This window comes from Mesoplodon bidens (assembly GCF_964165515.1).
Source record: "Mesoplodon bidens genome assembly, chromosome: 5".
Taxonomy (NCBI): Eukaryota; Metazoa; Chordata; class Mammalia; order Artiodactyla; family Ziphiidae; genus Mesoplodon; species Mesoplodon bidens.
The window spans coordinates 99,866,361-99,889,230 of record NC_138161.1 but is presented as its reverse complement, the minus strand read 5'-3'; the positions used below and the strand labels follow the sequence as shown (position 1 = coordinate 99,889,230).

Sequence of the window (22,870 nt, the reverse complement as noted above, 5' to 3'; positions counted from 1 at the left end):
TGGGCTTTCTAGTTTCTATAAGCCTACAAATGGTTTTTGAAATCCATGTTTTATAAATAGTTTAATCTGGGACTTCCCTGGTGGTGCAGTGGTTAAGAACCCGCCTGCCAATGCAGGGGACACAGGTTCGAACCCTGGTCCAGGAAGATTTCACGTGCCGCGGAGCAACTAAGCCTGTGCGCCACAACTACTGAGCCTGCACTCTAGAACCTGTGAGCCACAACTACTGAGCCCGTGTGCCACAACTACTGAAGCCCGCATGCCCAAAGCCTGTGCTCCAAAACAAGAGAAGCCACTGCAATGAGAAGCCTGCGCACCGCAACAAAGAGTAGCCCCCGCTTGCCGCAACTAGAGAAAGCCTGCATGCAGCAACGAAGACCCAACGCAGCCAAAAATAAATTAATTAATTTAAAAAAACTATTTAATCTGTGTTATTGGCTCCATTTCACAAATGAAGACATTTAAACTTGTAAGGTTAAGCCACTTGTACAAGTAATGGAATCAAATTAAGGCTGCCAGATCCCAAAGTCTCTATACTATGCTATTTTTTTCCCTGCTATATAGAAGAACCAGTGCCAATCGATGATTAAATAAGAGAGTTTATCAAAGGGAGAATCATAAATTGGAGAGGAGGAAAAGGATAGGCTTGAAATGAATTCTGTGACTTCATATCCTAGAATGGTCTTCAGGAAGAGGAGAGAGAGGCAAAGACAATAATGAGATAATACACTTTAATGCTGTGTTAATATGGAACCAAAAAATGTGCAGAGAATGTGGAGAAGTACTGCTTATAATGGTTTAGAGAAAAAGAAAGTGAACAAAAATGTGTGCAAGAACCAAAGGGTAGCAGTGCAGATGAGTGGGCGGTGAGGAGCTGTTGGCAGAAACAGGCCATCAAATGCAAGATGGCCCAGGCTGGACCAGTTGCCTGTCAGCAGATTTTACTAAAGAGATCATAAATTACCTTGTGAAGCCCTTTCAAAGCTTTGCCACCTAACAAGAGGAAAGTCATTAGCACAATGTGTGCTTATCATATGATTCTATTATAGATGGAATAGAAAGACAGCTACCACATTTGTTAGTTTTCTGGGAGCTCTCTGATTTCAAAGGTTCTGTATGATTATCCAGTGTGTGTTAAGATCACATGTTCAGACTTTGATTTTGGAAAAAATAAAATCACTATAATTATATCATGCCTTCTTTTACTGAAAGGAGATTTAGTATCTTAATCCATATGTCAAAAAAGATAAAGTGCATATTTACTATTCAAATAAAACATAAAGCTATGTGATGGAAAAAATGTGAAGAAAATAAGTAGAGAAATATGTACCGTGACGATCGGTGGAAAGTACAAAATGATGCAAATGGACCTCACATAATTTTAGAACCTCTTGAAATCTGGGTAAGTGAGCTACTCAGCAAAGTCAAGGATGAGTCTCCAGGTGAGGCTACTGTCTCAGGATAGGGCATAGGATTGGAACATCCAAAAGTATCTGGCAATAGATATCAGCAGCAAAAAGCTAAATCCAGAGAATACAAAGGAAAGAGGGATTTCCCAGATCAGATTTGGGGAAATATATACTCCAGAAAGCAGTGGAGGAAGTACAGGTAGTGGACTTGGGTGTTATGACTTATGATGAGGGTGGGCGGGAGGGGTGAGGACTAGAAAAAACTGAGGGAGGGAGCAAAAGGAAATTGAAAAGAAAGTTTGTCTTAGGGACCCTGATCAGAGACTTGCTCTTCCTGTTTTAATTCTCCTATAGTGTTAGCTGATGACGACTTGAAGTGGGGGCTTCCCTGGTGGTTCAGTGGCCGACTCCGTGCTCCCAATGCAGGGGGCCCGGGTTCAAACCCTGGCCAGGGAACTAGATCCCACATGCCGCAACTGAAGAGTCCACATGCCGCAACTAAAGATCCCGCATGCCACAACGAAAACCCGGTGCAGCCAAATAAATAAATAAATATTAAAAAAAAAAAAGACTTGAAGTGGATTGACGTCTCAACACGGGACTCCTGGAGAACCTGTCTGGTTTCATACTCAGTCTGGAGGGTCGTGTGGCAGAGGCCGAGTCTCGTGTCTTGGGCCAGCTTCCTCGGTTCAAACTGCAGCTCTGTCACATGACTAGCTGTGGAAACTTGGGAGACAGCTCAGTGGCCATCACTGCACTTCTCTGTGCTTCATTTTCTCATTTATTTCATTTCATTTATTTGAATATATAAAATGGGGATAATAATACAAAACCACAGTTTTAAAACCTAAAGGGCTTTGAAAACCAAATTATTTTTCATAAATTATTTGGTGGCAAAGCCTGACATGAACAGTTGTGAGTCTGTCTGTAGTTTCACTTTTGCTACCAAGTGTGAATATTCATAGATTTCACTGCAGAAATATTAATTGTGTTAGATTAGAGGGTGCTACTCCATAGCTGACCTGGGGTGTTAGTAACATATAGTACATGCATGATTGTTATCTTTTGAAAATCTGAAAAATTCCACATTTGGCTCCAAGGTAGGTGTGGATCTATATATAGTTCCTGCTTCATAGGGTTACCATAAGGATTAAATGTGCTTATTCATATAAAGCACTTAGAAAAGTGCCTGTCACATATTAATAACTAAATAAATGTTGGTTATTATTATACCTATACTGTGTCCTTTCTAAAGGCCCACTTTGTAGAAAGCTGTGAGTTGAGGAACTGCCAAAATAATAACATATCCAAAATAATAACAGACATGTTCATTTATTTAGGTGAATGTCAGGGCTCCTGATTTAAGCTTAGCTAGATCTTCGACATGCCTGGAGGGCTGGTGATGGTGAAGGGAGTGTTTGACAAGGTTCTAGAAACCGAAGAGCCAAAGACCTTCCTGAAATTTAAAAAAAAAAAAAAAAAGCAGAGAAAAAGGAGAATTAAGGGGCACAAGTTTAATTGGAAGACCAGGAGCCTGAGTGAAAGGAGCCATTCAAAGTATAGCAGTGTATTTCTGCCTCAGTATGCCCAGATTCCCATGGACTTCTGCCTGAGTCCCAGCAGAAGGGGACTGCAAGGAAAGAGCAAGTTACAGCTGGTCCCGGTGACTCAGCATCCAGTGGGAACATCTGCACTGTGGGTTCAGCCTTCCGGTGGCCTGGGCTCTGAGAGGGCAGAAGCTCCTGCAGTGAACATTGGGATGGGACCTCAGGCCCACACCACCAGCAGCAGCACTCCTAGTGGACAATGGCAGCCTTGCCACCCTTTGATGACCTTGCCACCAGTGACCAGAGGAAGTCAAAGGAGTTTGAGGAAGAGCAGTGGAGAGGAGGAACCAAGGAAATACACTTTAGTGAACAATATTGTGACTTTTTTACTCCTAGCCTGTTATAACCTGGGAAATTTAGGCTTCAGATAGACAGTAGTAGAATAAAGAAAGCTAAAAATGAAAGATTGTGTTCAAGTTGTAATTAAGTTGCTCTCAAATCTGTGCTTTTCTGAACCTGGTGTCCAGCAAATCATGCCACAGCTCTGGTGTACAGTGATACAGTGGGGTCTCCACTTCCCCCAAGAAGCTATTGGAAATAATGGGCCAAGAGACAAAGACTTTCAAAATGATAAGGCAAGTGCCAGGAAGGGGAATTTTCCAGTTCATATGGAGGCATTTGTGTTACTCCCAAGTAAAGCAGATGCCATTTTCAAACGTGCTCTCCTTGACCCAGTGTTCTTTTCTTAGCATGATTAGGGATGGATCAACTCTAATTGCAACACAGACAGTTAGCAGAATTCGGGATTATGTTAACGCTCTAAGTGTTTAATGATGAATGAGTCATATGTCAGGCTGTGACAAAAGGCTTCACTCTTTAAACGAGAGATGCCTGGTTCTGGCACATTATTAATTTCTGAAGCTTAAATCCGGGATAACTGGATTTAGGAGGTTAATCCCTATTTCATTATAATTCCTTGTAATAGATTTTGGCCTCTTCTCTCCCCTCTCCCCACTTTCACATGTTGTCTAATAGACTTAAAAAACAAACAAACAAACAAGAAAATCCTTCTTTGGTAATGAGAAGTTTCTGCAAGAAGGCTCTCAACCTCAAGGGTTTTGAAACTATAATATACTGCAGAGAAGAGCCAGTGCTTTCTGCAAAGGGGTTTATTGGAGGAGATTCGATCAAGGAAGTATTCCAAGAACCTGAATCCTGAGGAGCCAGGTAGGCAGGATTCGTGGGAGGGCTGAGGGGAGTTGATGGTGTGCAGGAGCAAGGACCTGACTCAGGAGAGCTTAGGAGACCATTCAGGTCTGGTCTGAAACTGAACAGAAGGGCTGGGTTGAAAACAAGGTGGTTGCCAGGGCTGTAAGGTGGGATTTGGACAGGGATGAGAGCCTGGCTGGTTCCTGGAGGCAAGAGAAGCTCTTGCCTGGAGCTTGCAGGTGGGCATCTGCCTAGGTGTTCCAGAGGATGATGACCATGACGATGGAGGGGGCCAGGAAGAGCAGGTAGAGGCTGAAGAGCAGGGTGTCCATCATGTGGCTGAACTGCATCCACAGGCTGACCGAATGCTGCTTCTGAGCCTCGTCTTCCTGCTGGGCCCTCGCTGACCCAGGGCACCCATTTAGCTCTGCCCCTCTGGGACCTGGCACCTTCCCCACCAACTCCACGGGCTCCTTCACACCTACGGAGAGACAGAGACTCAGCTGTGGGCTGCCAAGGTCAGCTGGGGGGTTGTGGGGGCAGGAAGGAGGCGGGAGCAGAGAAGGGGAGGTGATGGGAGAGGACGTGTGGGCAGTGCTGATTTCCCTCACCAGGCAGGTGGGCAGGGCTGAGGCCCGTGTTTCCCTTCTGGGGCGCAGCAGGGCAGCGTTTCCTTGGGCTGGTGCAGTGTAGAAGCAGGGAACGGAGCCAGCGAGGCCTGGGTGGGGACTGGGTGGTGGCCAGGTGCAGCAGGTAGGTGATGAAGATGGTCTCCAGCAGGCGGAGCACCATCAGTGACAGACACAGGGCAAAGTAGACACCTGGAGGGAAGTTGGGTCTGCCTGAGGGCCAGTGGCACCAGCCAGGGACTTCTTGTTTCCTCTTTTCCCGGAGGGCCCATTTGCAGGATCTCTTTTTACGCTGACCTGGTTTCATTGGTCCCTCTCCCCACTCCATCCCCCACCTTGCTTTTCTTCTCCTGATGGAGGGAGGGGCCATACTGATGAGGGGGGGTGCCACTGGCAGGGAGTAAGTCATTCAACGTCATGAGCAGGAAGACGTTGTAGCCCCGCAGGAGTGTCATCTTGAATGGGGCACGGTTCTCACTTTCTACTGGCAGGTAGAAGCTGAGGGTGTCGATGGCTATCAGAAAGCTCCTGGGCACCAGGAGGCTTATGACGTAGAGGCTAGGCCTGCGCCTGACGGCCACCTGGTGGGGAGGGGAGAGGGAGGCAACTGAGGAGAAGCCTGGAAGGCTGCCAAGCCAGTTAAAAGCAAGAGTTGAGATTGCTCCTTACTTTCTAGTAAGGAAACATTACCTCAAGTCCCTTTCTCTGTCCTGCCTCTCCAGCAAAGCCATCTTCATCACCACACTGCCTTTCCATGGTTTGATTCTACCATGCTGCTTACCATTGAAATGTATCTCATTCCTTCTTGGCCCAAAGTTCAACTTTCTCCACCTAAATTTTTATTACTACCAATGTGCTCTTAGCAGAATTGAGGGACCAGATTCTTAGGTATTGTGTGCATTGTATTTCTGCTTGCTTTCCTCATCAAGGTCTAATCTCTAGTGACTTTGCTGGTGGACATTTAAAACCAGGGGGAGGGAAAACAAGACAGAGAAGACATTTTGGGGTCACCAGGATTTGGAATCATAATATCCCTAAGACAGTGTTTCATAACTTTTCCACCACCTCTTTTAAAAAATAAATATAAAAATTCTTGCCCTCCAAAAAGTTCTGATAGCCCTGGCAGGGGGCGGAGGGTATTGCTCACTATAAATCACTGCCATGGGAGCTTTGTTTCTTCCTCAGGGAGGATCCATTCAATCAATATTTACTGAGTGCCAGGTACTGTTTTAGGTACTGGAGATTTATCAGTGAAAAAAGTGATAACAATTTCTGTCCCTGTGGAGCTTATTTTCTCGTGGGAGAGCTTACATTCTGGGGGAGGACATAAGCTATGCATCTAAGGAGAAGATCTCATCCAGGGCCCCTGAGCTCTCATACAAGATGATTTGGTCATACTCATTGGTGCCCACAGTCATCTTCATCATTCTTTGATGGATAGCCTGAAGTACCCATTCCCCCTTGCTCCAAACGACGTTCTGTGATGTTTTCAAAATCTCCTGCATGTCCTCCTCCATGCCCAACACCATGTTCTGCACTGCAAAGGAGATCCAGGCAACTCAACTTCCCCCAGCGCTCCCAACCCCTTTGCCCAGACTGTTGGATTCCTTACCACTTAGCTTTCACACCCCTTTCAGTGAGATTCCCTCACTGTTCCCAGCTTTCTATCCTCTTCTTCCCAAACCCTTTCTCTAGCTCTCAACATGTGAGCCTCACTCACCTGTGTAGATGAAAGAGCTGGAGGTGAGGGTGCAGTTCTGTTCATCAAAGGGGAAGTAGATGTCCAGGTTGCAGATGCTGGTCACCTGCATTGGTGTACTGTATTCGGTGTGATCATCACTGTTGACATAAGCCATGAGACCTGGAGGGGTCTGATCCATATCCATGCTGTGTGTGAGAAGGACAGGGAGGTGAGTGCTGTGGGTTCCCCATCAGACTTGGCCTTCTTCCTCTCTCAGGTCACCCATTCCTGTGCTCCAGCCCCACTCATCTGACCTCCCCCTTCCACCTATTGCCATGTTTTGGGAGTTTCAGATGCTGCTCCTTTCTAAGGTGAGTCTTTGTGTGGCCCCTATTGGTTACTCATGCTCTTCCCTGGAGATATGGTCTCCTTGCTTTTTTCAGCCCCGATACTCACAACTCCTCGATGAAAATATCTGGAAGCCACAGGTTCTCAGTTGCCACGCTCAGCTTCCTGATACCCCCACATTCCACTGGGTTCCACCTAAGGAATGGATTGTACCAGATCTAGAGGAAACCGTGGTGTGGGACAAACAGGGGGTGGGAACTTGTCTTAGTCTTCCTCTGTCTCTTGCACTTTACATTCCTTTTTTTACTCATTTCTTTACTCTCCCACCCTCTCTCTGGTGACAGCTGTCACAATGTCACTGACAAAGTTTTACTTCCACTTCCCCCTCAGTGGTCTCAAGGGAGACCTTGAGCTTGGCTTTGGATTCCCTGTGTTGAAGCCACTTAAATATTGTTTTCCATGACCTTGGTTTATGCCACTTGCTCCCTGAGCCCCATCTCTGCCCTCCTTAAACTGGCAGAATAATCAGGAAGTTTTATGTTTTCATTTTTGGCTGGTTCTGTATGAATTTGTCTAATTTGTGGTTATTCTCAGCTTTATCCATTTTAATCTGTGAAGTTGGACCCTGGAGTGGAAAAAGAGAGGTATCATAACAAAGGGGAAACTGAGTCTATCTTACCACATTTAGCCACAGGAATGATGTCATCAGTTAAAGATGTGTACCCTGGAAAAACAATTTTTATCCATTCATTTTATGAAGTCAGGTCCAGTGCCACCACCCACCTCTTACTCATTTCCAAGGCTGTTCTGTGTGGCAATTATATTTTTCATAAGCCACTAAAAATGGTAGGTCATATCATCCAGGGTACATGAGAAATGCAAGTGAAAGCACCAGTATGAGAGTCCATTGGGATCATGTTTCTTGTGGCGTATTCCCAAAAAGGGAGAGCTTTTACCTGCAGTGATGTCATTGTAGCATTCTCTGTCATTCCGCCCTACCCCATAGACTGAGCTTTTAATTTTACAAAATCCAGTCAGGGAACCCACTGCTTACCACTAGACCATTACAGAGTTGGGTCAGGACTTACTACTTCCAGGATGGCAGACAGGGTGAAGGAGATGTGGACATGAGTGGGGATGCTGAAGTTGGTGACTGGACGGAAGGCCTTTCTGTCAAACACTTCTTGGAAGACAGCGGGATCCACCCCATGCTGGTCGAATCCTGAGCAAGTGATGGTGAAATTGTCTCCTCTTCCTGTAGAGAGCAGAGACTGTGAAAAGAGTGCCAGCACTGGGGTCTGGGAAGTGTTTCTGCACAGAGAGACAACAGGGGTCATGGGAGAAATGTCTGGACTCCTCCTTCCTGGACCAGGGAGCTTGGGCTGGGCTGGTAGGCAAATGGTGGAAGTTGATGAGGTGAGCTGAGTCAGGGCTCCATCCTCAATTCCATTGTCTCTCTCTCTATGCAAAACTTGCCTAAATGTGTATGCAAACTCAGTCCTGACCACCACTTTTTAGTGTCTGTTGTGTTCTTAACAATCTCACCACAAACCTCTGTCCTTGAGCCATTTGGGTGAATGTCAGTGACAGATTTTGCAATCACAGTTCTCCTCCTCACTATATGAACAGGGCATAGATGGTCATGAACTAATGATGAGAGAAACAATCAGGTAGGTAGTGAGCAATCTGTGGGACCTTAAGGAAGGAACTCCTTAAAGAAGGAACTCAGTTTTCAGTTTAATGGTATATATTGTGTCCTTGCTTTGTGCTCTAATTGTTCTCTTCTAAAACTCAGGACTCATCACCACTGAGACTATCTTAAAAAGAGTTCCTTGATACCCATCTTATACCCAAACCTTTTCTTGTCATACTTTGTGGGGCAGAAACAGAGAATGTATGTGGTAACATCTTCTGATCGAGTCTGTTTTTATCTGTCTCTGATGTCCTATTCCTCATTGCTTATTCTGAATAATGAACAAGAAATTACTCTAGACTGGGAAAATTGTACTGAAAAAGTTTCCCTCTTTCACAATAGATCTTCTCTTCTACCTCCTTCCCCTTGGCATCTTTCTTTTCATTTGCTTAAGGGAACTGAGAAAGAATTTTCTTCTTCTCAATGTCAGTCGATACCCAGAAACCATGGGGTAGATAATATGCCTGGAAAGAGAATGACATGGGGAAAGGGAAGAGGCCCATAGATGTATGGGGAGTGGAGAAACAGATTAAGAGAGGCGTCAACTAACTGTTTAGGGCCCTAGAAAGAGCTACAAAGCTGTCAGTGTCATGAGTTTCTGTTTTTATCAAAATGAACACCCAGTCATTGACTGTCTAGAAATAAAAATTAGCCTGGTTTCTCTGTTTCCCAGAAGTTATATGGATGCTATGCTCTTGCTCTTGTCCCATCTTACCTTGAAGCAGCAGGTGGAGAATGAGGCAGAGGAGGAATCCTTCCCCATGGAGCCAACCTCTTTCCATCTTCCTCTCCTTGGCTCTTCTCTGGGGACTTAGTGATAATGTTGACCTTAAGGGGCTTCCCTGGTGGCGCAGTGGTTGAGAGTCCGCCTGCCGATGCAGGGGACACGGGTTCGTGCCCCGGTCCGGGAAGATCCCACATGCCGCGGAGCGGCTGGGCCCGTGAGCCATGGCCGCTGGGCCTGTGCGTCCGGAGCCTGTGCTCCGCAACGGGAGAGGCCACAACAGTGAGAGGCCCACATACCGCAAAAAAAAAAAAAAAAAAAAAAAAAAAAGACCATAGGCCACACCTCAAGCCTTAGCTTTGAATAATTCAGGTGTCAGGTAGCGTTAGCCATCTCTCTACTGAGCACCCCCAGTGACAACAGAATATCATGGAGGACTATCCCACCCCATGCCCTAACTAGACCTCAACCTGGTCTCCAAAAGTAATCTGACAAGTCGGTTTGGAGAGGAGGGAGAAAAAATATTTGGTCACTGGAGCAGTGCTAATGGCTTCCTCATACTTTAGAGTCACTGTGGCATATAATGCACCATAGGAAGGGCACAAAATGACTCTATTGCCTTCACGTGGCACACGTGCTTCTTTTAACCCTGCTGCCATCTTTCAAAAAAATTGCGGGTGGGGGGGTCTCCTTTTATATAATCAACTTCAGACGCTGAGGTTTTAAATATGACTTCTGTACTGGCAAGTCTTAACTTTTGATTTTTTTTTGCGTGTGTCAAAAGCAATTTTGACCCAGGTATACTGGAGAAGGGGGTGGGGTGGAGGGGAGATAACAGAGTTTTCAGTAGAAGTTGCTTTATGAGGTCATGACCAACCAGCCTGCAAATTCATGTTGTTTTTGGCCCTGCTAGTGTTTTTAGGAAATTAGTTAGTTGTCAACATTTTAAAAATGGGGAGATTTCATGTAAAAACTGTTTCTGGCTTTGTTTGAAAAATAAGATCAAGCAGTACTGGGCTCACATTTCTGCTTGCCAACAATGCTTTCTGCCAAAGCTAAGAAGTGGTTAAGCCCTTTGGATGGAGAATATTTCTCTCTAGATCATCACAGTTTCTGTCACCAATATCGTCTTATTCCTGACCAGCTCCCCTCATTTACGTTACCTGCTTGGCCTTGGTTGGTGTTTAAGTTTGCCTTTGAGTGTTAAGGTTAATTTTCTTGTTCGATTCTCAAAGGACCTTAGGAAGTAATTTCAAAATACCATGCCATGCCTAGGTGCTCACGGGTCTTGTCAGATTTAGAATGTGCAAATATTTGGTTCCTGGTGGAAACCAGACATATGGGGAAGTGGGCCAAAGTCATCAGTTGTTTAACCTGTTTTATTCTAGAATGATTTCTGTTAGGGAAGGCTCCAGGGAGTGTCATCAGTGGCTAGGAAAACCAAGGGAGAGGTTGCTTCAGTGAAGAAGCTTTTCAGACTAGTTGGTATGAGACAGTAAGAAAGGTCTAAAGCCAAATCCTGTTTCTATTAGAATCATGTCACCCTCTCTCTGCCTCAGTTTCCTCCTCTCTAAGATTGAGAGGATAAAACCTGTCATGCAGGAGTTTTAAGTGGTTTGAGATAATATTTGTACGTTGCCTATCCCATCCTAAGCAGCTAATGAATTAGAGCAGCAAAAACATTAAAAATGGCAGTAAGAGTGGTTGTTATTGTTATCCTCACTCTGTCAAGGTTGTTCAGGTTGCTTCAGCCTGAATGGAATCTTCTGGACTTAGAATGTCTGAGTAGACTGAATTAACCCCAGTTCCCATGAGCAGAAAAGTGTTTCCTCTCAGCTTCACTCAGCTGCATACTGACAAGGACCCTCCCTCCACTCTCCTTAGCACCACTCTTCATCTTTTTTTTAATTTTTTTTTTGCGGTACGCGGACCTCTCACTGTTGTGGCCTCTCCCGTTGCGGAGCACAGGCTCCGGACGCGCAGGCTCAGCGGCCATGGCTCACGGGCCCAGCTGCTCCGCAGCATGTGGGATCTTCCCGGACCGGGGCATGAACCCGTGTCCCCCTGCATCAGCAGGCGGACTCTCAACCACTGCGCCACCAGGGAAGCCCTTTAAACCTCAATTTTGACTAGAACTATAAGAACCCACAAACAAATAAAAGGTAAATAGATACCAATTTCAAGCTGTTTCTGAATCCCTGAGCAATATAAACTTAGACTGCCTCAAGGAGGAAGCTTTTTTTTCTTTCTTTTCCTTTAGATCAATGGCTTACCAGCTGCTGGCCATATGTTATCCACCTAGATCTAATTTTAAGATGAGAATTTAAAAACATTCTTTGGTATTGTTACCTCTCAAATATGCTCAGACAGTAACATTTTAGTAGACGGGCAATGTTGATTTTTCTCATTGGTCGTCTTGCATTCGATAACGTATATAATTTGTGTTTTAACAGTATATAGTTTTCCCTCATGGAATTCAATAAGTGAATTATTTTGAGTGAAAAATACACACAGCCTGCATCAGTTTTAAATTTTCCTGGACTGATATTCATGCCAGAAAGGTTATCACCAGTGTAGACCAAAGTTGTTTATCTCTTCTTCTGATCAAAAGCCCATGTTTATAAAGCAACACACCTGAGAAGCTTTGGGGGATGACTGGGAGTGACCACTCTTCCAATTTGTCTAGGCCTGTTCTAGTGAGAAGCCTCCATCTTGGCTGGACTATTGGTTCTGTCTTCTCCAGCTTAGTGGGACCCTGTTGCCCCTTGTCTGTGACCTGACAGGTACCCAGTCGATACTTCACAATGAGGGAAAATCCCTCATGCACATTTTACCATTAGAGATGTTAGACATACTGCATTCTTTTGTTTGCTTGAGTAAGTAATCCTTAATTGTCATTCTGGGAGGAGTAAAATCCCAAGGCCTGTCTATAAATTGTGTTGCTTGTTATTTGAGCTGAGTAGATTTAGATGATTGTTCTGGGTGGAGGGAACAGCTAGAGTAAAAACATGGAAATTACAGTGTTATCAGGACCTCATATTTGAGTAGGAGAGTGACAGGAAATGAAGCTGTGGTATAACGTGGGTCCAGATCACAGGTCTTGTATACCAAGCTAAAGTTTGGTTTAATTTCATAGCCCAATGTTTCCCAAACTTGAATAAGTCTCAGACCTCTTTTAAGGGAAATAATTCTCCTAAACCCCTGATGTTGACCGAAATTATTTATATTATAATATTACTTAAATATGTATATTCATAAAACCATGTATAAAGTCCTTATACCCTTTATAGTTCTCATACCACTATAAAATTAAAATAAATTTACAAATTATTACATACAAGACTACAGAATCAACACAACACTAATTTAATGTAGTGCATAATATTGTTTTTTTAAAGTTAGATAATTGATGTCATTTTTTCCCTCTTTATAATACAGAGCTAGTTTTTGGAACACCTATCTGTTATTTTGTTGAGCCAATTTGATAGTGCATCTCAATATAATAGTTCATAAACATTTTTTAAAAAGCAATTCTTCATTTCATTCTAACTACTACCCCTACTGCTAATGAACTTAGGAGGTTATTACTACAAAGGTGGGGAGTGTGTGATTCTTTCCTTCATAAGGTGAATATGTGATATGACTTATCATAACATGCCTATACCGCTGTGTACTCTGTGAACACTCAGCTTCTCCCACGCAATTCTCTATTAAAAATTCTGTGAAACCTTTGTGTCTATAACATGCTATGATGTCATTTGGCTTTCATTCAGCATTGTTTACATCTTAAATCCTCTTCTCTTCTTTCCTAATTTGCCTGAGACCATTAAAGAGGTGCATTATTCCGTTGCACTATATTGTTACCATGATGTTAAATAAAAGATTCCATTTATTAACTAATTTTTTAAAAAGTCTTATTGCATGAAAATGACTTTCATTGCAAAATTGATCTGCAAAAGTGAAGTTTTGTTTTTATAACTGGCAGAAGAATTCAGGAGTGCCACAGCAGATGTGGGGTGATCACACTTGACATGAGCTCCTGACCAGCTGGGTAGAGGAGGGTGTCGGGGGGCTGCTGGAGTAGAGCATTGCTTATATCAAGGAACGGGACCACCGTCCATCCAGTTCTGCAACCAGAAGCAAAGCTGGTACCCATGACACCTCTCTTTCTCATCCCACAGTATCTAATCCATCAACGTTTGTCCATTTGACCTCTTAAATGTTTCATGAGTCCACCTACTTCTCTCCATCTTTTCCACCACAGTTCTAGTCCAAGCCACCATCCTGGATGATGATAGTCACTCCTAGCTTGACTCTTCTCTTCCCTTCTAGCTGTCTCTAATTTTCTCCAGTCTGCCAGCCTCAGGGAAGTTTTCAAAATGTAAATTTGATTTCTCAACGCTTAACCCATTCACCTTTTAAAACCTTGCGATGGTTGATTTTTGCTCTTACTCTAAAGACCTGTAACATGGTCTACCTTTGGAGACCTTCCCTTCCTTCTCCCACCACCTGGCCTTTGTTGTTCCCTCTGCTTGGAGAGCTCTCTCCTCTGCTCACTTCCACCATCTTCACCTCGCTAACTCCTACTGTTCTTCAGATGTAACACTAACCTTTCTTTTCTGGTACATACCAGTTATAGTTTAAATTTGGATTAATGTTTATCCAGGACTCTAAACCCCATGAGGGCAGGAAACTTGTCTGTTTTAGCTCCATTGTATCTCTATCAAATATTGAACAAAGGACTATATTGAGTACCTTATACAACATAAATATATTTAACAATTCTGCATTGCAACATAGATTCTCTAGCCCCTTGCCTGAAGGTTGGAGAATATCAGCCTCCAACCCAAAACACTTCACAACATAAATACACTTCAAGGAGGGGATGCTTTGCAATTAATACCATGTAAATAAGTTAAGTCTTTGGCCCTTTGGTTCCTTGGACAGGCCGAGGTAGTTCTTTGGTTCCTTGGACAGGCCGAGGTAGTACCATAGTGTATTGAGATGTTGAACCAGGGTTGTATAGTGCTCATTCATTTTTTTTTTTTTTTTTTTTTTTTTTTTTTTTTTTTTGCGGTACGCGGGCTTCTCACTGTTGTGGCCTCTCCCATTGCAGAGCACAGGCTCCGGACGCACAGGCTCAGCGGCCATGGCTCACGGGCCCAGCCGCTCCGCGGCATGTGGGATCCTCCCGGACCGGGGCACGAACCCGTATCCCCTGCATCGGCAGGCGGACTCTCAAGCACTGCGCCACCAGGGGAGCCCGCTCATTCATTTTTTAAAAACCTATTTTTGAAGTATTCAGGGAGATTTTTGAAGATTTTTATTTTATACGAAGGTAGCAGATATGCAGCTTTTGGGTACTACAATGTTTGAAGCATGGTTGGAAGTACCAGTATGCCTTGGAAAGGTGGATTGAGGTGTGCTGAAAAAGGTTTTCCTTATCCCACCAGATGGCCAGAGGTGCTTAAGGAATTCTCAGTAGATATATATCTATACATCTATATCTATATCTATATTTATATATCTATATCTATATAAATCCTCAAGATTTTTCTTTTTTTGTTTTTGTTTTTGTTGTTGTTTGTTTTTTTTTTGTTTTTTTTTTTGCGGTATGCGGGCCTCTCACTGTTGTGGCCTCTCCCGTTGCGGAGCACAGGCTCCGGACGCGCAGGCTCAGCGGCCATGGCTCACGGGCCCAGCTGCTCCACGGCATGTGGGATCTTCCCGGACTGGGGCACGAACCCATGTCCCCTGCATCGGCAGGCGGACTCTCAACCACTGCGCCACCAGGGAAGCCCAAGATTTTTCTTTTAAATTGAACATATCCCCACTGAGAGGAGAAATGGTTTGTTCCTATGATACTAAAACTTTTTTATTATGAAATACTTAAAGGCTACCCAAAAGTACAGCAAATGATTTTAGAAGCACCTGTGTACCCACTGCCAAGCTTTGTTAAATTTTAACATTTATAAGTCGTTTTTACAAATTGATGTATAGTTGATTTACAATGTTGTGTTAGTTTCTGTTGTACAGCAAAGTGATTCAGCTATATATATATATATATATGCATATAATATATATAATATATATATTTGTTCTTTTTCAGATTCTTTTCCATTATAGATTATTACAAGATGTTGAATATAGTTGCCTGTGCTATATAGTATGTCCTTGTTGTTTATCTATTTTATATATTGTAGTGTGTATCTGTTTTTTTTTTTAATTTATTTATTTTATTTATTTTTGGCTGCGTTGGGTCTTCGTTGCTGCGTGCGGGCTTTCTCTAGTTGCAGCGAGTGGGGGCTACTCTTTGTTACGGCGCGTGGGCTTCTCATTGCGGTGGCTTCTCTTGTTGCGGAGCACGGGCTCTAGGATCACGGGCTCAGTAGTTGTGGCTCGTGGGCTCTAGAGCGCAGGCTCAGTAGTCGTGGCACACAGGCTTAGTTGCTCCCTGGCCTGTGGGATCTTTCTGGACCAGGGCTCGAACCCGTGTCCCCTGCATTGGCAGGCGGATTCTTAACCACTGCACACCAGGGAAGCCCAAAGTCATTTCTTAAAGAAATAAAATATTACAGAAACAGATGAAGCCCTTTGTGTATCCTTCTCTGATCTTCTTCTCCTCCTTCCAACACCAGAAGTAATTACACCTCGAACTTGTTGTTGATCATGCCCAAGCCTGGCTTTACATTTTTAAACACACATGTGGGGCTTCCCTGGTAGTGCAGTGGTTAAGAATCTGCCTGCCAATGCAGGGGACACGGGTTTGAGCCCTGGTCCAGGAAGATCCCACATGCCGGGGAGCAACTAAGCCTGTGCACCACGACTACTGAGCCTGCGCTCTAGAGCCCTCGAGCCGCAACTACTGAAGCCTGCGCGCCTAGAGCCCACGTTCCGCAACAAGAGAAGCCACCGCAGTGAGAAGCCTGCGCACCACACGAAGAGTAGCCCCTTCTCGCCGCAACTAGAGAAAACCTGCGCGCAGCAAGGAAGACCCGATGCAGCCAAAAATAAATAAAATAAAAAATATAAATTTATTAAAAAAAAAAACCCCGCTGGCCTTCAAAGCTAAATTCTCTGGGGGCTCCTCCTCCCCTCGCCAGACCCCCAGGCTGAGAAGCCTGATGTGGGGCTCAGAACTTTCACTCCAGTGGGATAACTTCTGTGGTATAATTGTTTTCCAGTTTGTGGGTCACCCACCTGATGGGTATGGGATTTGATTTTATCCTGATTTCGCCCCTCCTACCACCTTGCTGTGGCTTCTTCTTTGCCTTTGGATGTAGAGTATCTTTTTTGGTAGGTTCCAGCTTTTTTTTGTCTATGGCTGTTCAGCAGTTGGTTGTGATTCTGGTGTTTACTTAAGAAAGGGTGAGCTCACGTCCTTCTACTTCACCATCTTGAGCTAATCTCCCTGGGTGTCTCTTCATCTTTGAGTGGCTGCTTGAGTTTTCTTTTTTGTGAACTGTCTGTTCACGTCATTTGCCAATTTTCCTATTAAGTTATTTACCATTTCTTATTGAGTTGTAGAAATTATCTGTATATTCTGTATTAAAAACTTTGTCAGTTATAATTTGTGGTTTATCTTTGTACTCTATGGCATCTTATATAGAAGTTTAAATTTTAATATAGTACAAATTTATCAAACTTCCCTTTATTAATTTGTTTCTGTATCTTGTTTAAGAAGTTCTTTTCTACTCCTAAGTTCACATAGATCTTTCACATTTTCTTCTAAATGTTTGAAAGTTTTCCCTTTCACAGGCCTTTAATCTACGTGAAATTGATTTTTCTGTGTGGTATGAAGTAGTAATCCCTGAGTTTTAAAAAATATGGATAACCAATGGTTCCAGAGCTATTCATAGAATCTTCTTTCTTCTTCTACTGATTTCTAATGTTTTCTCTGTTACAGATCAAGTTTACATGTATGAATGAGTCTGTTTCTAGGCTCTTTATTGCATAGGTATAGTAATCCATCCTTGTGTAAGAACACTGTATTAATTACTTCAGCTTTATGGTACATTGGTGTGCTTTTTTTTTTTTTGGCTGTGCCATGGGGCTTGTGGAATCTCAGTTCTCAGTACCCTGACCAGGTATTGAACCTGCACTCTCAGCTGTGAAAGCGCAGAGACTTAACTACTGGACCACCAGGGAATTCCCTCCATTTGTGTTTCATACTAGCTAGCTGTATAAAGGTAGAAGTCACTTTCCTTACTTTTTTTTTTTTAATCTTTGGAATGGATAATCATAATACCTATACATAGGGTTGATATGGAGACTTTAAAAAATAAGCGTGTAAAGCACCAGATACAGAACAGGTAGGCACTCAACACAGTAGTTATTTATGTTATGATCATGTTGAAGATACAGATGAAACACCAAGAGAAATAAAGTGATCAGTCTCTTTGGAAACCTCAGTTTCATTTATAAAAAGAAAGGGATGAATTGACATGCCATTTCTAAGGCTCTTGCCACTCTAAAAACTGTGATCCTGCCCCTTATTTGCTAGAACCAGGCAGCATAACATTATGTGATGTGCAGTGGGATTAAAAGGAGAAAGGTGATAGCGCAGAGTCGTGAGCAAGCAGTAGTAAAACGTGAAGGGCCACACATAAGATGTGGGGCTGGCTGGTCGCGAGGACATAGAGGCTACGATGACCTTCACAGTGCTTTCCGGTGCATAAACGGCCAAGCACCGCCGTGACCGCCCTGCCTACAAACACTGACTGTGCTGCCCGCCCACAGAGGGCTGCTGTCAACCCTCCCGGCCACCCACTGGAACACGGGGCCTCAGAGAAGATTCCAGACAGGATCGCAGAATCTCTGGGAAGGATGGTGCAGAGCCTGGAGCGCGGTGGAAGGGAGGAGCGACTTGCACCTCCTCCAGGGCTTCTACGGTGCTTCTGGGAAATATAGTTCTTTGCCGGGAATCGAGCCTTGCGCTCCTGGAAGGGGGACTACAATTCCCTTCAGTCTTGGGAATTCTTTGTGCAGCACGCCTGCGCAGTCTGGCGGCCAATGCCGCTATAAAGGCTTGTTTTGCTCCGGGGCTGATGCTCGGGAGCGTGGTCGAATGGCCGACGCGGTCGTTTTGGAGCTGGGGCACTGGTAGGTAGCGGCGATCGCCGTACCCCATCCTTCTCCCTCGGGTTGTCGCGGGGATTATCTCCCGTGTGTTTCGTCCGGAGGTGGGGGACTGCGATCGAGGATGCGAGCAGGTCGGGGGAAGCCGGAGACCTGAGAAACGGGGCCAGGCTTCCCTGTAGTCTCCCGCCGCCGCCTCCTTCTCGGGACTTGACCTCTGAGGGCTGGTGGTGAGGTGGTGAGGTCCTGGCGTCGGAAGGCAGGTAGGGTGGGATGAGTGGTCGGGGTTGCCGGCCACATTCCCGGCTAACGCCACCAGGGGGTGCTGCGCCCGCGGCCCGTGGGTGTGGGTAGCTATCGCCTCTGCGGGCCCGAACTGGCCGCGGGAACGCCCTAGGGCCCCGGCATCCCAGGCGAAGCTGGCCTGAGAGAAGCCCCCATCCTCAAGGTTGTAGGGAGGCGGCTTGGGGCACCCCCGCTCAATCCCCACAGAGGAGACTGAACTGCCAGCGACCTCAGAAGCCAACCTCTCGTTTTGGCGAATGGGTAGATGGAGGTTCGTGACAGAAGCACGCACAGCAAACACTTGGCAGAGTCCGGAATGGAATCTAGATCTCTTGACTGTCATTAGTGCCCTTTCCCCATCCGCCACACAGAGCTGCATGGTGCTTTGTATTTAAAACATAGGGGTCGTTTGGTTTCTGCACGGACGTGGGGAGGCAGGAGGCAGATGGGCACAGGAAAGACTGGCAAAGTTTCAGAAGGTTTTGAAGGAGAAGATGAATAGGTCATTCTGGGGTCTCCAGCGTGAGTAAGTGAAAGGTGCAGAAGGCTGGGGCACAGCAAGTGGATATCAAGGGGGTGGTAAATACATATCCTTGTAGCTTCAGGTCTTTTTGTGTAGCTGCAGGGCTTGGAACCAGATTCCTGAGGTGTTGGAAACCTAAGGAATGTTGTAATGAAGGCAATTTGGAAACACCAGCCTGGCTATTTACAGTCCTTGTAATCCTGTGCAGCCCCCTCCCCCCATGCCGTTTCGACTGCATCATCGTGCAGGAGAACGTCTACACTTTTATCACTGGAAAGAGAGTTTTGGTTAAAAAAAAAAAAGGCAGCTGACCAAGTGGCCTCTGCGCTGAGCACCTCTCTGGGTTCTCCCACTTTGAATATTCTGCTAGTGCCATCGTTCAGCTCTGACTCAAAAATAAAAATACCTTCCCTTTTCCATCTCTTCATAGTTGGAGCAAGTTAGCATTTTAAAAAAGACTTTTAAACAACTTTAAGGGAGAACAGAAAGAAGAAAAGAGAGAAATACGAAAGGTATCCCTAAAAAGTCTAGCTAGTGATCTTTCCTTAACTGTTTTCTTCAGATTTGGGCCTTGTTCCCCAGACCCATTGGACTTCCTAGCTCTTGGCTGGCCTCCATGTGGGCTGCCATGTCTTATATCCCTGATCTACAGAAGCTGGAATCCATCTGTTCAAGGCCAGGAGATACTAGCTTTGTCCCTGCACAAGGCTTGCCTACTTTCATAGCTGTGCCTCTTTCCCCAGGAAATTAAAGAAGCAGGAGTGTTAGAGGGAATGGGAAATTGCTCCCCACACCCTTCCAACATAGAATAACTTGGAATAAAGTGATTGAAAGAAACTGAGGTTACATGAATTCTTAGACAATTGAGATGATCTTTGTGTTCTTCCTGACATGGCATTTGATATTGTGAGTGAGTTACAATACTTTGGCCACTTCCCTTTCAAACTGCCTCCCCTCCACTTGCCTTTTTTCAAAATAGGACTAATCTTTTCTGCTTTCCAGATAATCACCTAGGCTGGGGAACCTTTGGAGGGGAAGGTTGGACTTCAGTGATCCCTGTAAGAAGGATTATTCTGATCTGCAGCTGCAGCCCGACATTGGGGACACTGGCAGATGCCAGGTCTGTTTATAGTTTAGGCTTGCTGTGGTCTCAGTGACGTGATTGCTGTGTTCTTGGTTGTAAGCTGGTGCTCTTTATGGTGCAGTTTGTCATTGGACAAGGTGACTTTTTTCTTTGAAGATAAGTAACTTAGCAGTATCAACTCAGGGTACTTGAGCCAGACCCCTGAAAGGCAAGAAGTAAAGCTTTCTTTGTGCTGGAAACACGTCTCTGGAGATTTAGTCCTTTTTATTTAGAGGATTTGTAAGTGTTCTCCTTTTTTTCTGATACCTTAAAAAATGAATTGTAGCTATGAGAATTATATCCGTACTGTTGTACTTTTAAGTCTCAGTGATAGCTAGGAATTTATGGAATTCAAAAGGCAACACAGCTACAATTCTTTAATTTCTAGTGAGGCTGGTCTGAAAATTGTTTTCCCAACTTGTACCTGGGAAGCTTTGAACCATCTTAGAGTGGGGGAAATGTTTTAGAGATGTATGCATGTGTTTTGTTTTTTCAGAAGTAACCAGAGTTGATACCAGATATTGATTAGAGATAACCAGGCTAGCAGGGGTTTAGAACAGAGTTTCAGGTAGATACGAGGTAAGACTTAGTAGGACAGGGTAGGGAATTTGTTTTTGTTATTGTTTTTTTAATAACAGCTTTGTTGAGATATTTTTGTATCATGAAATTCACGCTTTAAAGTATACAAAGTGGTGTTTGGTTAGTATATTAACAGAATTGTGCAATCATCACTACTATCTAATTTTAGAACACTTTCAGTAACCCAAGGGGAATTTGTTTTTAAAGGTAAAGTGTAGTATTATTTTGTGTTTTAGCTATGTAACTTCACAGAGCTTTAAAAGCATCAGTTAACCCATTACCTAATTATAAAAATACAGAGATGGGATATATCATTGGTAGAATAAGTGTTTTATAAGTTTTCATTTAGTAAAATTTATCCGTTTTAAAATTGTGGGATTTGTAATGCTTAGAACAAACTTAAATTGTTTCCAGAAAGCCTTTTTTTTTTTAAGACCTATCTAAATGCTCTATACATCGTGATTGAACATAGTTGAAGGTGAAGAAGGCGAGTGTCTCTGTCACTGTGTTTATTTTTTTTTAATCTTTTTTTCTTTTTCCCCCTTAGAGGTGGGAGGAGAGAATTCTTCTTGATTCTATCACTGAATTTTTTTCTTGAAAAAATTAAAGGGTAATTGAAAGATTTTTGAAAATTTATTTTTATAGATATAATGACAGAAAACTTTAATGCTTTTGTCCTTTTTTCCCCTATTTTAGAGCACTTTTGCTTATGACGAAGTACAATTTAGGAAATACCTGTCCCTGATGAATTTTTAATTACAGAAATTCTCAAGTGGAACCAAGAGTCTGTGAGCCCTGGCACCTCCACTCAGAGAAGATGAAGGACATTGACATAAGAAAGGAGTATATCATCCCCAGCCCTGGTTATAGAAATGTACGGGAGAGAACCAGCAATTCAGGGCAGCACCGAGACCGCGAGGACTCCAAGTACAAGAGAACTCAACCGGTCAGTACTGCCTTGCTTGAGTCCCTCTTACCTGCTTGCGGTGCTAGACCACACCTTCTCTCTTCACAAGATGCCTAATTTAAAATAAGTTTCTTTTTCTTTATTGGCTTTAGGTCACTGTTAAGAATTTATGGTTATTTATGAAAGAGGAGAGGTTGGCTCTCAGCTTCTCACCTATTTTTTCCCTTGGGTTCTCCTGTAAAAAGGTTTTGCTTGAGAGAAGACAGTTTATGCCAGGTGGGATAAGGGAAGGCCTGGGCAGGGAGCAGAGGGAATATGAACCATTTAAACTTCATTCATGTACTTGAAATTGTTTTCTCCCTCTGCTTCTGTTGTCTGCCTTTAAAAGGTGACTCCTTCGGAGATTGTCATTCAGACTTCAGCGTGTACTTGGAACAATTCTAGATCGTTGGAGGATAATCAGTAAAATTTTCAAGTAAACCCATGAGTGTAAAGGAGCCTTTAGTTAATAACCTAATTTCCTCCAAGGGAAATAATGAATATACATTTTAAACTGGAAGAAATATCTTTATTCTGGGGAAAAAATTATACCTTTTCTTGAATTGCAGAAGTAACTAATAAGGAAGAACGGGGGTTGCTGGGTAGGAAGTTGAGGTTTGTGTTCATCTATTTGTTCCGTGAAAATTGGAGAAAGATATGGCTCTGCAGCTGACACTGGAGTTTCATTAGCCTGACATTACCTGTCCCTCTTTGCTACCTGAAAGCTGTTGCCTTATTAATCAACATTTTCTAACTGATGGGTGTTTTCTGTTTCTACTGTATATTATACAGTGCTTTCCCATTCGAGCTTAACTTTGGGGAAACATAGATTCAATGTAATCAGTATCAAATCCTTAAGGTGCCGGTTTTGTACCTTTTCTTTGTCCCTTTGTCCAAACCTTATGTTAATTAAACACGTATCGGGTATCTTTTGAATGCTAGACACTGTTAGTATAGGACTTAAACTGGAAAAAGTCACAAAGGTAGCACTGGAGCAGGGCTTTGAAGACTGAGGAGGTGGGGATGTTTTCAAGCTGCTTAAGTCATCTGTGCCTTAGTGGTTTATGAATAAAATGGTATCAACGGTAGAACCTAA

The 22,870-nt window shown here is 43.8% G+C and overlaps 2 protein-coding genes and 1 pseudogene across 8 annotated transcripts in view; 1 reads left to right on the top strand and 2 right to left on the bottom strand.

The window, feature by feature from the left end:
* Window positions 1-9,298, bottom strand: part of LOC308617950 (5-hydroxytryptamine receptor 3C-like) — a 30,049-nt pseudogene extending 20,751 nt beyond the window's left edge. Inside the window, exons 1-3 of the transcript in view lie at window positions 9,232-9,298; window positions 7,912-8,078; window positions 6,932-7,041 (exon numbers count right to left, since the gene is read on the bottom strand). The product of the transcript in view is annotated as a 5-hydroxytryptamine receptor 3C-like (transcript). The remainder of the gene's footprint in view (window positions 1-6,931; window positions 7,042-7,911; window positions 8,079-9,231) is intronic.
* ABCC5 (ATP binding cassette subfamily C member 5) overlaps window positions 1-22,870 on the top strand; it is a 108,088-nt gene that overhangs the window by 351 nt on the left and 84,867 nt on the right. For 2 of the 6 annotated variants that reach the window (XM_081234780.1, XM_081234783.1), the window contains exon 2: window positions 21,591-21,774. In XM_081234780.1, the coding sequence (XP_081090906.1) occupies window positions 21,646-21,774 (129 nt within the window). In that variant the 5' untranslated portion in view covers window positions 21,591-21,645. Of the gene's footprint in view, window positions 1-18,251; window positions 18,343-20,098; window positions 20,247-20,795; window positions 20,818-21,108; window positions 21,439-21,590; window positions 21,775-22,870 lie in introns of those variants that run through there. The other 4 variants (XM_081234777.1, XM_081234778.1, XM_081234781.1 and 1 more) reach the window with 4 other exon arrangements.
* On the bottom strand, window positions 4,417-6,680 carry LOC308617521 (5-hydroxytryptamine receptor 3C-like; the record flags this gene model as incomplete). The annotated part of the gene is given in 6 exon segments (XM_081234717.1): window positions 4,417-4,646; window positions 4,777-4,986; window positions 5,167-5,176; window positions 5,178-5,375; window positions 6,171-6,331; window positions 6,515-6,680. Coding segments are annotated over 6 exon segments (975 nt in total).